The sequence below is a fragment of the Salvelinus alpinus genome, chromosome 19 (genome assembly GCF_045679555.1).
Source record: "Salvelinus alpinus chromosome 19, SLU_Salpinus.1, whole genome shotgun sequence".
Classification (NCBI taxonomy): domain Eukaryota; kingdom Metazoa; phylum Chordata; class Actinopteri; order Salmoniformes; family Salmonidae; genus Salvelinus; species Salvelinus alpinus.
The window spans coordinates 31,221,178-31,239,877 of record NC_092104.1 but is presented as its reverse complement, the minus strand read 5'-3'; the positions used below and the strand labels follow the sequence as shown (position 1 = coordinate 31,239,877).

At 43.5% G+C, this 18,700-nt stretch overlaps 1 protein-coding gene across 2 annotated transcripts in view; it reads right to left on the bottom strand.

Annotated features, from left to right (window-relative positions):
* osbp2b (oxysterol binding protein 2b) overlaps positions 1-18,671 on the bottom strand; it is an 84,217-nt gene extending 65,546 nt beyond the window's left edge. Inside the window, exon 1 of one of the 2 annotated variants that reach the window (XM_071352983.1) lies at positions 18,370-18,671. In XM_071352983.1, the coding sequence (XP_071209084.1) occupies positions 18,370-18,635 (266 nt within the window). In that variant the 5' untranslated portion in view covers positions 18,636-18,671. The remainder of the gene's footprint in view (positions 1-18,369) is intronic. The other variant, XM_071352984.1, reaches the window with a different exon arrangement.
* Positions 18,672-18,700: the final 29 nt, after the last annotated feature.

Genomic DNA, 18,700 nt, shown 5'->3' with positions numbered 1-18,700 from the left:
CTTACAGTCTTGTAGACTGTATTAAACTACTGTGTAACAGTGTTCTCTGTTCCCAGCATGTCTATACACACATTCTCACATACAGCCAGCACCGGAAATGCCCACAAGGATAGTAAAACAGGGGTTAGGTTTAGGAGTTAGGGTTAAGGTTAGGTTTAGGGTTTTAGGGAAAATAGGATTTTGAATGGAAATCAATTTTAGGTCCCCACAAGGACAGTAAAACATATACTGTGTGTATGTGTGCACACAGACCTTGGGCAAAGAACCTAGTATTGCACTTTCAGTGGGCCACAGAATGTTGGATAACAAGGCCATTGTGTGGCTCCAAACTCCCATGGTAGACAAAACCAAACAATGAATAACAACACTGCACACAAAGGACAGAGAGAAAGAGAGAGGGTGTGAGAGAGAGGAAAGGGGAGAAAGACCACAGAGAAAGAAAGAGTGAGAATTTCCTTGGACCAACTTGTTTCCACATTTACAATAATCATCATCAGTCTGAGCTAACCATAGACGCTGGACTATCATCAGAGAACAGACACGTGAATGAAATCCTTCAAATCCTTGATGCAGATAAGTCCTCAGGAGAAGAGCAATACAATTACTCAAACAAATAGTTTTGTCATGGAGGTACATTGGGACACTTCAGCCTAATTAGTATTGGCTAGGCTGTGTGGTAGGACCAGGGTGTCAGTCTCCCCTCTGAGGACAGAGCAGGAGCTCAGTCACAACTCACAAGCTTTATCCTCAGCAACCCAATAAGGAGCAGTTTAATGTGAACAGGCTCAAAGAACAACAGACATTATACAGGGGAAGGGGCTGGGATGGGCAGTGTGTGTGTAGGATATCTATCTGTTTGTACACAGTTGTCCAAGTCCCAGACATAAGTTACTTAGTATCAGTTGCAGTGCCCTGGAGCTATGTCCGATCGCTGACCTCCTGTAATGGTGAGAACAGCTAAGCTCAACCAGCTTCTGAGGAGGTAATACAGCCCATGTCCCACGGTGTGTGTGTCAAATCAAATCAAATTATATTGGTTACATATACATGGTTAGCAGATGTTATTGCGAGTGTAGTGAAATGCTTGTGCTTCTATACCTGACAGTGCAGCAATATCTAACAGATAATATCTAACAAATTTCACAACAAAACCTAATACACACAATCTAGTAAAGGAAAGGGATAAGACTATATAAGTATAAAGTAAATGGATGAGCAGTGAGAGCGGCTAAGATGCAATAGATAGTAAAGAATAGATAGTGAAGGATACAGTATACATTATATACATATGAGATGAGTAATGCGAGATATGTAACCATTCTTAAAGTGGCATTATTAAAGTGACTAGTGTTCCATTTAATAAAGTGGCCAATGATATCAAGTCTGTAGGTAGGCAGCCGCCTCTCTGTACTAGTGGTGGCTGTTTAACAATCTGATGACCTTGAGATAGAGATTTAAAAACAGCTTCTATGTCCTAGCTTTGATTCACCTGTATTGACATCGCCTTCTGGATGGAAGCAGGGTGAACAGGCAGTGGCTCGGGTGGTTATTGTCCTTGATGATCTTTTTTGCCTTCCTGTGACATCGGGTGTTGTAGGTGTCCTGGAGGGCAGGTAGTTTGCCCCCGGTGACGCATTGTGCAGACCGCACCACCCTCTGGAGAGCCTTGCGGTTGTGGGCATTACAGTTTCCATACCAGGTGGTGATGCAGCCCAACTGGATGCTCTCAATTGTGCACCTGTAAAAGTTTGTGAGGGTTTTCGGTGACAAGCCAAATTTTTTCAGTTTCCTGAGGTTGAAGAGGCGCTGTTGAGCCTTCTTCACAACACTGTCTGTGTGCGTGGACCATTGCTCTTTGTCGGTGACATGAACACAAAGGAACTTTCCACCTTCTCCACTGCTGTCCCGTCAATGTGGATTGGGGGGGTGCTCCCTTTGCTGTTTCCTGAAGTCCACAATCATCTCTTTTGTTTTGCTGACATTGATTGAGAGGTTATTTTCCTGACACCACACTCCGAGGGCCCTCACCTCCTCCCTGTAGGCTGTCTTGTCGTTGTTGCTAATCAAGCGTACCACTGTTGTGTCGTCTGCAAACTTGATGATTGAGTTGGAGGCATGCATGGCCACGCAGTCATGGGTGAACAGGGAGTACAGGAGGGGGCGGAGCATGCACCCTTGTGGGGCCCCAGTGTTGAGGATCAGAGGTGGAGGTGTTGTTTCCTACCTTCACCACCTGGGGGCGGCCCGTCAGGAAGTCCAGGACCCAGTTGCACAGAGTGGGGTCGAGACCCAGGGTCTCAAGCTTAATGATGAGTTTGGAGGGTACTATGGTGTTCGATGCTGAGCTGTAGTCAATGAACAGCATTCTTACATAGGTATTCCTCTTGTCCAGATGGGATAGGGCAGTGTGATGGCGATTGCATCGTCTGTGGACCTATTGGGGCGATAAGCAAATTGGAGTGGGTCTAGGGTGTGGGAAAGTCTGGGAAAGTCATATTCCTGGTTGTAGTGTTGGTTGTGCGTGTGTGTGTGAATGTGTGTGGACGTGTTTTTGTTTGTTTACTATTCTTGTGGGGACTTCTGCTCCCCACGAGAATAGTAAACCAACATTTGACCAACTGCTATGCTATTTGACTAAATACTATTTCTAGGGGGTTAGGGTTAAGGTTAGAATTAGTGTTAGAATTAAGTTTAGGAGCTAGGGTTAAGGTTAGAGTACGGGTTAGGATTTTGAATGGGACTGAATTGTGTGTCCCCACAAGGTTAGTTGTACAAGACTGTGTGTATACCTAAATGTGTTCAAACATCCATCCTCATTGACCCCTGCCCCTCTGCCAGAACCAGCTGTCTCGCAGCATTATCCTGCCAATTGAACCAGCACGCACTCAGCCCAGAGCAACATGATCACACGCGTGCGCGTCTCGAGACACTCACTCAGGGTTTCTGTCCTGAAATGTCTGAAAGCTTCTAAGAAGTGCGTGTGTCGTCGTGTTGGAGAGAAAACAGTCTAGCTAGCAGGAACAGTGCTTAGTTTACAAGGCTAATTGAGAATATATTTTGAATGTGTTGTCTGTGAGTGAGTGAGTGAGTAACAGAAAGTATATTTATATATATACACATGCACACACACACGCGTTAAAAAGTTTGGCGTCACTTAGAAATGTCCTTGTTTTTGAAAGAAAAGCTACTTTTTTGTCCATTAAAATTACATCAAATTGATCAGAAATACAGTGTAGACATTGTTAATGTTGTAACTGACTATTGTAGCTGGAAACGGCAGATTCTTTATGGAATATCTACAGTTGAAGTCGGAAGTTAATAAACACTTATGTTGGAGTCATTAACTTCTTATGGCTGCAGGGGCAGTATTGAGTAGCTTGGATGAAAGGTGCACAGAGGTGCCCATAGTAAACGGCCTGCTCCTCAGTCATAGTTGCTAATATATGCATATTATTATTAGTATTGGATAGAAAACACTCTGAAGTTTCTAGAAGTGTTTGAATTATGTCTGTGAGTATAACAGAACTCATATGGCAGGCAAAAACCTGAGAAGAAATCCAAACAGGAAGTGGAAATTCTGAGGCTGGTAGATTTTCAACCAAGCTCCCATTGAAATTACAGCGAGATATGGATGAGTTTTCACTTCCTACGGCTTCCACTAGATGTCAACAGTCTGTAGAACTTTGTCTGATGACTCTACTGTGAAGGGGGCCGAAGGAGACAGGAATGAGTCACCACTGCCATGAGGTGACCATTCTTTCACCATGCGCCTTCACATAAGAGGGAGCTCCGTTCCATCGCTCATCTGAAGTCAATGTAATTCTCCGGTTGGGACGTTATTCAAGATTTATGTTAACAACATTCTAAAGATTGATTCAATACATTGTTTGACATGTTTCTACGGACTGTTAACGGAACTTTTGGACATTTCGTCAGGTTTTAGTAAACGCGCTTTCCTGACGTTGGATTTGTATACCAAACACGCAACAAAAATAGCTATTTGGACAGAAATGATGTACATTACCGAAAAAACCAAACATTTCTTGTGGGAGTCCTGGGAGTGCATTCCGACGAAGATCAGCAAATGTAAGTGAAGATTTATAATGCTTTTTATGAGTTTTGTTGACTGCACAATTTGGGCGGGTAACTGTATGATGGCTTGCTTTTGTGGCTGAACGCTGTTTTCAGATTATTGAATATTGTGTTTTGCCGTAAAGCTTTTTGAAATCTGACACAGCGGTTGCATTAAGAACAAGTGTATCTTTAATTCTATGTAAAACATGTATCTTTCATCAAAGTTTATGATGAGTATTTCTGTTATTTGACGTGGCTCTCTGCAATTTCTCCGGATATTTTGGAGGCATTTCTGAACATGGCGCCAATGTAAACGGAGGTTTTTGGATATAAATATGAACTTAATCGAACAAGACATATATGTATTGTGTAATATGAAGTCCTATGAGTGTCATCTGATGAAGATCATCAAAGGTTAGTGATTCATTTTATCTCTATTTGTGCTATTTGTGACTCCTCTCTTTGGCTGGAAAAATGGCAGAATTTTTCTTTGAGTTGGTGGTGACGTAACATAATCGTTTGTGGTGCTTTCGCTGAAAAGCCTATTTGAAATCGGACACTTTGGTGGGATTAACAACAAGATTACCGTTAAAATGGTATGTTTGAGGAATTTTAATTATGAGATTTGTTGTTTGAATTTGGCGCCCTGCACTTTCACTGGCTGCCCCTCCTCCAATCCGTTACCGGGATTGCAGCCATAAGAAGTTAACCTCTTTCAGCTAGGGGGCACTATTTTTATGTTTGGAAAAATAACGTTCCCAAGGTAAATGGACTATTTCTCAGGCCCAGGTGCTAGAATATGCATATAATTGACAGATTAGGATAGAAAACACTCTAAAGTTTCCAAAACTGTCAAAATATTGTCTGTGAGTATAACATAACTGATTTTGCAGGCGAAAACCTGAGGAAATCCAACCCGGAAGTGCCTTTTATTTGGAAAAATCCCTGTTCCATTGCCTGCCCCTCCTCCATTTAAAGAGGTATCAACCAGATTCCTTTTCCAATGGCTTCCTCAGGCTGTGACCAGGCTTTAAACATAGTTTCAAGCTTTTATTTTGAAAAATGAGCGAGATTTATCAAAACGTGTCAGGTGTCCTTTGATTAGTTAATGCGCCCGAGAGTTGTAGCTCGACATTTTCTTTCTCTGTATTGAACAGTTTACCGTCTGGTTGAAATATTATCGATTATGTATGTTAAAAACAACCTGAGGATTGATTATAAAAACGTTTGACATGTTTCTACGAACATTACGGATACGTTTTGGAATTTGTCTGCCCTTCAGGACCAGAACGAGCCTGTGGTTTTCTGAACATAACGCGCAAACCAAATGGCGTTTTTTGGTTATAAAACTAATCTTTATCGAACAAAAATAACATTTATTGTGTAACTGGGAGTCTCGTGAGTGCAAACATCCGAAGATTATCAAAGGTAAGCGATTCATTTTATTGCTTTTCTGACTTTCGTGACCAAGCTAATTTGCGGCTAGCTGTTCTTACTGTTTTGTCTAGTAATTGATAAACTCACAAACGCTTGGATTGCTTTCGCTGTAAAGCATATTTTCAAAATCTGACACGATAGGTGGATTAACAACAACCTAAGCTGTGTTTTGGTATATTTCACTTGTGATTTCATGATTATAAATATTTTTTGTATTATTTTTGAATTTGCGTCAAGAGGTTGAACAGCTTGGAAAATTCCAGAAAATGTCATGGCTTCAGAAGCTTCTGATAGGCTAATTGACATAATTTGAGTCAATTGGAGGTGTACCTGTGGATGTATTTCAAGGCCTACCTTCAAACTCAGTGCCTCTTTGCTTGACATCATGGGAAAATCAAAAGAAATCAGCCCCCAAAAATTGTAGACCTCCACAAGTCTGGTTCATCCTTGGGAGCAATTTCCAAACGCCTGAAGGTACCACGTTCATCTGTACAAACAGATGCAGCCATCATACAGCTCAGGAAGGAGACGCGTTCTGTCTCCTAGAGATCAACTTACTTTGGTGCGAAAAGTGCAAATCAATCCCAGAACAACAGCAAAGGACCTTGTGAAGATGCTGGAGGAAACAGGTACAAAAGTATCTACATCCACAGTAAAACGAGTCTTAAATCGACATAACCTGAAAGGCCGCTCAGCAAGGAAGAAGCCACTGCTCCAAAACCACCATAAAAACCCAGACTACGGTTTGCAAATGCACATGAGGACAAAGATCGTACTTTTTGGAGAAATGTCCTCTGGTCTGATGAAACAAAAATAGAACTGTTTGGCCATAATGACCATCGTTATGTTTGGAGGAAAAAGGGGGAAGCTTGCAAGCCAAAGAACACCATCCCAACCGTGAAGCACGGGGGTGCCAGCGTCATGTTGTGGGGGTGCTTTGCTGCAGGAGGGACTGGTACACTTCACAAAATAGATGGCATCATGAGGAATTGAAAATTATGTGGATATATTGAAGCAAGATCTCAAGACATCAGTCAGGAAGTTAAAGCTTGGTCGCAAATGGGTCTTTGAAATGGACAATGACCCCAAGCATACTTCCAAAGTTGATTCAAAATGGCTTAAGGACAACAAAGTCAAATTATTGGAGTGGCCATCACAAAGCCCTGACCTCAATCCTATAGAACATTTGTGGGCAGAAGTGAAAAAGCGTGTGCGATCAAGGAGGCCTACAAACCTGACTCAGTTACACCAGCTCTGTCAGGAGGAATGGGCCAAAATCCACCCAATTTATTGTGGGAAGCTTGTGGAAGGCTACCCGAAACATTTGACACAATTTAAAGGCAATGCTACCAAATACGAAATGAGTGTATGTAAACTTCTAACCCACTGAAAATGTGAAGAAATAAAAGCTGAAATATATCATTCTCTCTACTATTATTCTGACATTTCACATTCTTAAAATAAAGTGGTGATCCTAACTGATCTAAGAGGGAATTTTTACTAGGATTAAATGTCAGGAATTGTGAAACTGAGTTTAAATGTATTTGGCTAAGGTGTATGTAAACTTCCGACTTCAACTGTACATAGGCGTACAGAGGCCCATTATCAGCAACCGTCACTCCTGTGTTCAAATGGCACATTGTGTTAGCTAATCCAAGTGAATCATTTTAAAAGGCTAATTGATCATTAGAAAACCCTTTTGCAATTATGTAAGCACAGCTGAAACCTGTTGTGCTGATTAAAGAAGCAATAAAACTGGCCTTCTTTAGACTAGTTGAGTATCTGGAGCATCAGCATTTGTGGGTTCGATTACAGGCTCAAAATGGACAGAAACAAAGACCTTTCTTCTGAAACTCGTCAGTCTATTCTTGTTCTGAGAAATTAAGGCTATTCCATGCGAGAAATTGCAAAGAAACTGAAGATCTCGTACAACGCTATGCACTACTCCATTCACAGAACAGCGCAAACTGTCTCTAACCAGAATAGAAAGAGGAGTGGGAGGCTAGTCTCTCTTGACTGTTTAGCCAAGACATGAGTAGCTGGCCAGCCTGCTTGCAAGATTTCATTCTGGGTGCCGATATTAAAGGTAAAGCTGATCCTAAACAAGCAATTTGTGGTCAACTTTTCCCTGGCTACATCTTAGACCAGATAGGGACATGGTCATGCAAAGCAACAGGGAGAGAAGGGTTCCTCAACAGCCCAGCGTGCGCTGCCTTCCCAGAGCTCCAGCTCTAACTGTGTCACACCACTGTAAGTGTGCTGATGAGAAAGATGAAATCCATTCTGATCCCTCTGCCCTGTGAGGAGGCAAGGCCATGCAACGGCAAAGGGATTACAGAGCCAAGGCACAGCAGAAGCTGAGAGAGAGAGAGAGAGAGAGCGAGAGCGAGAGCGCGTGCGTGCGTGCGTGCATGCGTGCGTGCGAGGGCCAGCGGGTCCTGTGTGTTGTGCTGTGCTGGTAAAGCATTAAGGGGCTTTTACCTGTCGTTCCCCTGAACACCACACAACCACACAAAACACAGATCCACCGATCTGAGGGCGTGTAATGAAACAGAACAGCGTCTCAACACACTAGAGAGACTAGCTGGCACAGGCATGAGCAGACAGGCAGAACACACAGAGACAAACAGGTAAACAGAGAGACATACATGAATAAAGACAAGGACAAATATACAGCATGTAAGAAGGGAACACAACAGGATACAAGGAGAGATAGGCACTACATGTCCCTTGGTGTTTTCCTCCTAAGGAGGGAGAGAGTAATGAAAACATGAGACAAGCAAACCAAGACAGAGATACTGCGGCATGACATGACCTGCTGAAAGATTAAAGCTGAGGATGTTAAGTTTTTCTATTCAGCATTGTCTCTCGCACACACACACGCACACACACACACACACACACAGTGACCTGGCACTGAGCTCAAGGAGGAGCCCATTAATTTGATTAGACCACGTCTTCCCTCCTTTCCCCCGCTCCAACATCTCCAGGCCAGAGCGAGCATACGTCCGAGGAAGGCTCTGAGCTCAGTGCTGAGCAGGACTGTCTCTGTCCCTCCAGCTGGCTCTTGTATTGTCTCATAACTCTTCTTTCCTCCCTTCAGGCAAGGACACAGTGTGCCAGCAAGAACAAAAACCTAACAGAGCTGAAAACGATGCAGAACCCCCACCTAGCCGTGTAACTATCCAGTTAAAACTGTATTAATACTTCTATCTCAGAGCCAAGCATGGGGCCGCCAGGCTGAGTGTGTGTGAGGCAGTGATAGCAGGGCTTGCATAGGGCTCCAGACATTAATGCTTTGTAATCTTTACTAAAGCACTGTCAGATTTCCTCTCAGAGGTAAGTAAGGTGTGATGAGAATTAAAGCCGGAAGAAAGAGTCAATGAAGAAATAAAAAATGAAAGACGTGAGGAGGAGGGGAAAGGCCTTGTCACACATTGAAGTGAGATAATGGTGGGTGTTCACCTCAGTAATTTACAGTACCTGACTGGTGATGGGAAAACAGTAAACAGCCAAAGGATGGTGGGGGGAGGTGGATGACGCGGAGTAAAAGAGAGGCAGCAAAATAAATCAAAGTTGATTGGTCACGTACATAGTTTAGCAGATGTTATAGGTGGTGCAGCAAAATGCTCATGTTATTAGACCTGACCTCCCTTGACCAGCACAAAAACATCCTGTGGCGTACTGCATTAGCATCGAATAGCCCCCGCGATATGCAACTTTTCAGGGAAGTTAGGAACCAATATACACAGGCAGTTAGGAAAGCAAAGGCTAGCTTTTTCAAACAGAAATTTGCATCCTGTCGCACAAACTCCAAAAAGTTCTGTGACACTGTAAAGTCTATGGAGAATAAGAGCACCTCCTCCCAGCTGCCCACTGCACTGAGGCTAGGAAACACTGTCACCACCGATAAATCCACTATAATTGAGAATTTCAATAAGCATTTTTCTACGGCTGGCCATGCTTTCCACCTGGCTACCACGACCCCTGTCAACAGCTCTGCACCCCCCACAGCAACTTGCCCAAGCCTCCCCCATTTCTCCTTCACCCAAATCCAGATAGCTGATGTTCTGAAAGAGCTGCAAAATCTGGACCCCTACAAATCAGCAGGGCTAGACAATCTGGACCCTCTCTTCCTAAAATTATCCGCCAAAATTGTTGCAACCCCTATTACTAGCTTGTTCAACCTCTCTTTTGTATCGTCTGAGATCCCCAAAGATTGGAAAGCTGCCACGGTCATCCCCCTCTTCAAAGGGGGAGACACTCTAGACCCAAACTGCTACAGACCTATATCTATCCTACCCTGCCTTTCTAAGGTCTTCGAAAGCCAAATCAACAAACAGATCACCGACCATTTCGAATCCCACCGTACCTTCTCCGCTATGCAATCTGGTTTCTGAGCTGGTCATGGGTGCACCTCAGCCACGCTCAAGGTCCTAAACGATATCATAACCGCCATCGACACGAGACAATACTGCGCAGCCTTATTCATCAACCTGGCCAAGGATTACGACTGTCAATCACCATATTCTTATCGGCAGACTCAACAGCCTTGGTTTCTCAAATGACTGCCTAGCCTGGTTCACCAACTACTTCTCACACAGAGTTCAGTGTGTCAAATCGGAGGGCCTGTTGTCCGGACCTCTGGCAGTCTCTATGGGGGTGCCACAGGGTTCAATCCTCAGGCCGACTCTTTTCTCTGTATACATCAATGATGTCGCTCTTGCTGCTGGTGATTCTCTGATCCACCTCTACGCAGACTACACCATTCTGTATACTTCTGGCCCTTCTTTGGACACTGTGTTAACTAACCTCCAGACAAGCATCAATGCCATACAACTCTCCTTCCGTGGTCTCCAACTGCTCTTAAATGCAAGCAAAACTAAAAATGCATGCTCTTCAACCGATCGCTGCCCACACCTACCCACCCGTCCAGCATCACTACTCTGGACGGTTCTGATTTAGAATATGTGGACAACTACAAATACCTAGGTGTCTGGTTAGACTGTAAACTCTCCTTCCAGAATTACATTAAGCATCTTCAATCCAAAATGTAATCTAGAATCGGCTTCCTATTTCGCAACAAAGCATCCTTCACTCATGCTGCCAAACATACCCTCGTAAAACTGACTATCCTACCGATCCTTGACTTCAGCGATGTCATTTACAAAATAGCCTCCAACACTCTACTCAGCAAATTGGATGCAGTCTTTCACAGTGCCATCCGTTTTGTCATCAAAACCCCATATAATACCCACCACTGCGACCTGTATGTTCTCGTTGGCTGGCCCTCGCTTCATATCCGTCGCCAAACCCACTGGCTCCAGGTCATCTATAAGTCGTTGCTAGGTAAAGCCCCACCTTATCTCAGCTCACTGGTCACCATAGCAGCACCCACCCACAGCACGCGCTCCAGCAGGTATATTTCACTGGTCACCCCCAAAGCCAATTCCTCCTTCGGCCGCCTTTCCTTCCAGTTCTCTGCTGCCAATGACTGGAACGGACTGCAAAAGTCACTGAAGCTGGAGACCCATATCTCTCTCACTAGTTTTAAGCACCAGCTGTCAGAGCAGCTCACAAATCACTGCACCTGTACATAGCCAATCTGTAAATAGCCCATCCATCTACCTCATCACCATAGTGTTATTTATTTTGCTCCTTTGCACCCCAGTACCGCTACTTGCACACTCATCTTCTGCACATCTATCACCCCAGTGTTTAATTTGCCATACTGTAATAATTTCGCAACTATGACCTATTTATTGCCTCACCCCCTTATCCTACCTCATTCGCACACACTATATATATAGACTTTCTCTATTGTATTATTGACTATGTTTGTTTATTCCATGTGTAACTTTGTGTTGTTGTTTGTGTCGCACTGCTTTGCTTTATCTTGGCCAGGTCGCAGTTGTAAATGAGAACTTGTTCTCAACTAGCTTACCTGGTTAAAAAAACCTGTTGCTCCTAACAACAGGGTAAAATGTCAAACAGGTAAATATACAGTACCAGTTAAAAGTTGGGACACAGCTGCTCATTGCATTGTAGAATAATAGTGAAGACATCAAAACTATGAAATAACACGTATGGAATCATGTAGTAACCAAAAAAGGGTATATTTTAGACTCTTGCCTTGATGACAGCTTTGCACACTCTTGGCATTCCCTCAACCGGCTTCATGAAGTAGTCACCTGGAATGCATTTCAATTAACAGGTGTGCCTTGCTAAGTTAATTTGTGGAATTTCTTTCCTTCTTAATACGTTTGAGACAATCAGTTACAAGGTAGGGTTGGTATACAGAAAATAGCCCTATTTGGTATAAGACAAAGTCCATATTATGTCAAAAACAGCTGAAATAAGCAAAGAGAAATGACAGTCCATCATTACTTTAAAACATTAAGGTCAGTCAATCCTGAACATTGAGAACTTTAAAAGTTTCTTCAAGTCCAGTCGCACAAACCATCAAGTGCTGTGATGAAACTGGCACTCATGAGGACCGCCACAGGAATCAGATTGCAGCCCAAATAAATGCTTCACAGACTTCAAGGAACAGACACATCTCAACATCAACTGATCAGAGGAGACTGTGTGAATCAGGCCTTCATGGCCAAATTGCTGCAAAGAAACCACTACTAAAGGACACCAATAATAAGAAGAGACTTGCTTGGGCCAAGAAACACGAGCAATGAACATATCCTGCCTGTTTGGTCCTGTCCGGGGGTATAGTTGGACAGGGCTACATTGTCTCCCGACCCCTCCTGTCTCAACCTCCAGTATTTATGCTGCAGTAGTTTATGTGTCGGGGAGCTAAGATCAGTCTGTTATATCTCAAGTATTTCTCCTGTCTTATCTGGTGTCCGGTGTGAATTTAAGTATGCTCTCTCTAATTCTCTCTCTTTTTCTGTCTCGGAGGACCTGAGCCCTAGGACCATGCCTCAGGACTACCTGGCCTGATGACTCCTTGCTGTCCCCGGTCCACCTGGCCGTGCTGCTGCTCCAGTTTCAACTGTTCTGCCTGCGGCTATGGAACCCTGACCTGTTCACCGGACGTACTACCTGTCCCAGACCTGCTGTTTTCAACTCTCTAGAGACAGCAGGAGCGGTAGAGATACTCTGAATGATCGGCTATGAAAAGCCAACTGACATTTACTCCTGAGGTGCTGACCTGTTGCACTCTCGACAACCACTGAGATTATTATTATTTGACCCTGCTGGTCATCTATGAACATTTGAACATCTTGGACATGTTCTGTTATAATCTCCACCCGGCACAGCCAGAAGAGGACTGACCACCCCTCATAGCCTGGTTCCTCTCTAGGTTTCTTCCTAGGTTCTGGCCTTTCTAGGGAGTTTTTCCTAGCCACCGTGCTTCTACACCTGCATCGCTTGCTGTTTAGTGTTTTAGGCTGGGTTTCTGTACAGCACTTTGTGACAGCTGATAAATAAATTTGATTGATTGATTAGACCGGTGGAAATCTATCCTTTGGTCTGATGAGTCCAAATTTGAGATTTTTGGTTCCAACCGCCATGTCTTTGTGAGACGCAAAGTAGGTGAAAGGATGATCTCCAGCATGTGTGGTTCCCACCGTGAAGCATGGAGGAGGTGCGATGGTGTGGGGGTGCTTTGACCCAAAACACATCTCCAGGCTGTGTTAGGACTATTTGACCAAGGAGGAGAGTGATGGAGTGCTGCATCAGATGACCTGGTCTCCACAATCACCCGACCTCAAACCAATTCAGATGGTTTAGGATGAGTTGGATCACAGAGTGAAGAAAAAGCAGCCAACAAGTGCCCAGCATATGTGGGAACTCCTTCAAGACTGTTGGAAAAGCATTCCTCATAAAGCTGGTTGAGAGAATGCCAAGAGTGTGCAAAGCTGTCATCAAGGCAAAGGGTGGCTACTTTGAAGAATCTCAAATATATTTAGATTTGTTTTTGGTTACTACATGATTCCGTGTGTTATTTCAGTGTTATTTCATACAATGTAGAAAATAGTAAAAATATAGAAAAACCCTTGAAAGAGCAGGTGTGTCCAAACTTTTGACTGGTGCTGTATATATAAAAATGTCGGAACAGATCCGATTAACAACTCAAATACTGTAGCACTGTAACAGTAATCCAAATGTAATCTATATGTACAGTGGGGAGAACAAGTATTTGATACACTGCCGATTTTGCAGGTTTTCCTACTTACAAAGCATGTAGAGGTCTGTAATTTTTATCATAGGTACACTTCAACTGTGAGAGACGGAATCTAAAACAAAAATCCAGAAAATCACATTGTATGATTTTTAAGTAATTAATTTGCATTTTATTGCATGACATAAGTATTTGATACATCAGAAAAGCAGAACTTAATATTTGGTACAGAAACCTTTGTTTGCAATTACAGAGATCATACGTTTCCTGTAGTTCTTGACCAGGTTTGCACACACTGCAGCAGGGATTTTGGCCCACTCCTCCATACAGACCTTCTACAGATCCTTCAGGTTTCGGGGCTGTCGCTGGGCAATACGGACTTTCAGCTCCCTCCAAAGATTTTTTATTGGGTTCAGGTCTGGAGACTGGCTAGGCCACTCCAGGACCTTGAGATGCTTCTTACGGAGCCACTCCTTAGTTGCCCTGGCTGTGTGTTTCGGGTAGTTGTCATGCTGGAAGACCCAGCTACGACCCATTTTCAATGCTCTTACTGAGGGAAGGAGGTTGTTGGCCAAGATCTCGCGATACATGGCCCCATCCATCCTCCCCTCAATACGGTGCAGTCATCCTGTCCCCTTTGCAGAAAAGCATCCCCAAAGAATGATGTTTCCACCTCCATGCTTCACGGTTGGGATGGTGTTCTTGGGGTTGTACTCATCCTTCTTCTTCTTCCAAACACGGCGAGTGGAGTTTAGACCAAAAAGCTCTATTTTTGTCTCATCAGACCACATGACCTTCTCCCATTCCTCCTCTGGATCATCCAGATGGTCATTGGCAAACTTCAGACGGGCCTGGACATGCGCTGGCTTGAGCAGGGGGACCTTGCGTGCGCTGCAGGATTTTAATCAATGACGGCGTAGTGTGTTACTAATGGTTTTCTTTGAGACTGTGGTCCCAGCTCTCTTCAGGTCATTGACCAGGTCCTGCCGTGTAGTTCTGGGCTGATCCCTCACCTTCCTCATGATCATTGCCCCACGAGGTGAGATCTTGCATGGAGCCCCAGACCGAGGGTGATTGACCGTCATCTTGAACTTCTTCCATTTTCTAATAATTGCGCCAACAGTTGTTGCCTTCTCACCAAGCTGCTTGCCTATTGTCCTGTAGCCCATCCCAGCCTTGTGCAGGTCTACAATTTTATCCTCGATGTCCTTACACAGCTCTCTGGTCTTGGCCATTGTGGAGAGGTTGGAGTCTGTTTGATTGAGTGTGTGGACAGGTGTCTTTTATACAGGTAACGAGTTCAAACAGGTGCAGTTAATACAGGTAATGAGTGGAGAACAGGAGGGCTTCTTAAAGAAAAACTAACAGGTCTGTGAGAGACGGAATTCTTACTGATTGGTAGGTGATCAAATACTTATGTCATGCAATAAAATGCAAATTAATTACTTAAAAATCATACAATGTGATTTTCTGGATTTTGTTTTAGATTCCGTCTCTCACAGTTGAAGTGTACCTATGATAAAAAAATTACAGACCTCTACATGCTTTGTAAGTAGGAAAACCTGCAAAATCGGCAGTGTATCAAAATCGGCAGTGTATCAGTGTATACTTGTTCTCCCCACTGTATATACACAGGATGAATTTACACAAGATATACTAAGAATGATATGTACAGCAGTAGATAGAGTGAGCTATGTCAAGAATCGATTATATAAATACATTTCCTGTATGTATAAACAGTGTAACTAAAATGCAATGTCCAGTAACAGTTCAATTACAATGAGCAATGCAGAGAATACAGTATTTGCAGTCTGAGCAGAGATGCAGCATCAGACCAAAGACGAGTCAATGGAGCAAGTGAAACATTGCAGCTCTATAAACCGCCATAAAATGTTAAGTGGCTTAAACGCTGTGTGTCAGATCAGCTGCAGCCCAGAGATTATAGTCCATGTCCACCACTGGCCGTTGACTGCCACTACCAACTTTACATATCAAGCCCTGACTTCTCCATATCAGCACAACTCGACTGGGAAACTGAGATCCTTTGAACATCATTGGGATCAAATAAGCAAGTGGCATGGGTCAAGTAGGTAGTGACTCACCCCTTCAGGCATCAACAATTTGCCCTGCTTTTGAAGAGGGAAACTAAAGAAAATAGGCTACAACAACTGATTGATGCATGCTGTGATGCATGCTGAGATGCATGTGACGTACAGTAAGCTACTCTGGCATCCATCTACAACTGGCAGGTAATCAATGCTACGTAGTCATACTACAGTCATAATATAGCCCTACATAATATGCATGTCTGACACTTTTGAAAACACAAACAAGAAAAAAGGAACTTACTTTTTTCAGAGCAGATGAAGTGTCCATTAATGGAACGCTGGATGTTTTAACGGTACAACCTGACTTTAGCCACATAGAGAGCTGTAACACACATAATGCTCTAAAACAAGGTGGCACAGCTGCAAGATACTGGAGCACTGACTGACACAGAACAACACTTCCCCTCTATAATAATGAGAAAATGGGAGATGGGATGCAGGGAGTGAAGAAGAGTGTTGTTCTGACAAAGACATAGTGATGCATGCAATGCCTCCACCTCAGTTCTGCTGAGACAACAATGTTTTACAATCATGGTGGTACATCAGAGGAAGACATCAAAGGTACAGTAGAAAACCTCCAGACATGGAGAAGACACATCAGTGACATGTTGGATGCTACTGGTTTAATTTAGAATCACTTTCAAATTCAGACAGAGACAGACAGACAGCTTCTGTACGCAGGCGGACAAAAACAAAGCCTCCAGCCAGACGCACACAGAGAGCTCTGCCAGGCAGAGAGGAGACGAGGGGCAATACTCAGGCTTGCTTTTGTGGGAACCTGTGCGCTCCACTGCCTCCGTGCTCAGATGTCAACAGGCTACCTTCACATCAGACAGCAGTCACCTTCCAACATTTGATTTGATTTGATTTAACTTTCATTTAACTAGGCAAGTCAGTTAAGAACAAATTCTTATTTTACAATGACGGCCTTTGCAGACTCAAAATAACTATTAATAGAGGGAAGACTGAGGGGACAGAGTTCTTTCCTTTCACCATTAGCACAAACAAGAGTTGGACTTTGGCTCCCCTGTTTCAGTTTCCACTAACCCTTCACTCAATGGCTAAAGGACAACAGGGCTGTGTGTGTGAAGGTGTGGTCGTATGCATCTTATTCTATAGCACGGTATAAGATGTGTTAAGTGAAGTCCACCAGGTCCCATTACCGCCGACTCCTTCAGACAGTATGCATTTGATTGAGTAGACCTACTACCGGTAGTTAGCCTACATTTTGTTCTGATGAGAGAGGTGCGCTACTTGTTTCCTCCAGTGAAGTCGAAACAAAATATTTAAACTAAGTAACTGTAGGTTGATGTGACACGTTTATAGTGTAACTATAAACTGTTCAAATACATTAGCTGTCTCTGCTCTTTACAAACACCTGGTGTCATGAACCCCATCATCTGAATGGTTTAAAAAGCCTAAGCTGGTTTTAGGAGCCAATTACACTCCCTCTCTACAGCAGACACTCATGTTTCTGGATGGACCTCATTCTCAGGATCTCAGAGGAATAGACCTACTTTCTGTTATGAACCAATTAATTAACCACAGTAAAACTGGGTTGGGTTAACAACAGTTGTTACATGTGACCCACCCTCCTTCTCCATTGACTCCTCCTGTTCAGAAGGCTGCCCAGAGGAAACTTGACTCCCATTCAGGAAGCACCCGAGCCACAGGTGTTATTAGTATAACACAGGTGGCAACTGTGCACTGTGTGGAGAGACGATGCTTGTCTTCTACAAGTGAATGTAGTTTTACTCCCAGGGAAAACATTCAGTGGGAGTGCATTTCTTTGAAATGCAATAATTTTGGGTGTGTGTTATATGTAGCTAACAAAATAACATGGGTGGCAGAAAATAACTGATGACAGACTAGTTAGCTATATTTGTGCTAACGTTAGCAAGCTAGCTAGCTGGACAAACCATTATTTCATATGATAGCCCAACGCTATAAAAGGTATAAACTAAATACATTAACATTTCTTCCTATTAGACTTTGAGTTCCATCTCGTTAACATCAACAATTACTTGACAAGTCTACCTAGATCTATACAAAATATGGTTAGCTCGCTGAGCTAGCAACTTCTAGCTAGCTCAGTCAGTGACAACTAGGTCGTGCCAGAGCCACTCGCATTATGTCAGCCTGTCTGTGTAACGTTACAGTAACTACAATGATTTGAACATTCTAGCTAATATAGATAGCGACATATATATTTTTTAAAGAGTGATAGCTATCATTTCTTTGTTAGCTAAGTTTAAAGGGCTTGAAATCATGTTATCTATTAGTTATGTGAGAATAGTGCCCACTGAAGTTAACACATGATGGGGCTTGTCTGAAGTCAAGAAGTTGTCAGAACTATCTCCGTACCACACTGGCTAGATACCTAGTGAGCTGTCATCATAATGATTGTTTGTTTGACACTTGCAATAAAATACCATCAAATTGTATATAGTACTAGTAGCTAGCTAGCTAGTTAGCCTGCAATTGCGGCTGATATATTATTTTAATATTATAACCCATGCTGATGCTGAAATGGTTAACGTTTAATTTGACAGACAATGACACTGTACTGTAATTAGCTAGTTACACTGCAGCTAGTGTCAGCATGTTTACCTGTAATACGACAGAAGGCCATTGCTGAGGACGAACCATCGGCGTTGATAGCCTTTCAAATAGTTAGTCCATTTAAAAAGCCAGCCTTTGTAAGTATCCGATCCCGGGGCTGGGGCACCCGCAGGAGTGGAAACCGAGCTCTTCCCCTGGTCGCTCATCCTCCGCTCCGCCGCGGGTTGGGGTGTGCAGCCGGACAAACAAGGTACCGCGGAAAGGAATGACACTATCCTCCCCGAGCGACCACAGAGAGCGATCGCTCTCCCCATACACACCGCCGATGAGTGAGCTAAACCGGGGAGGGTCCGGACCAGAGAAAGCAAGATTAACACTA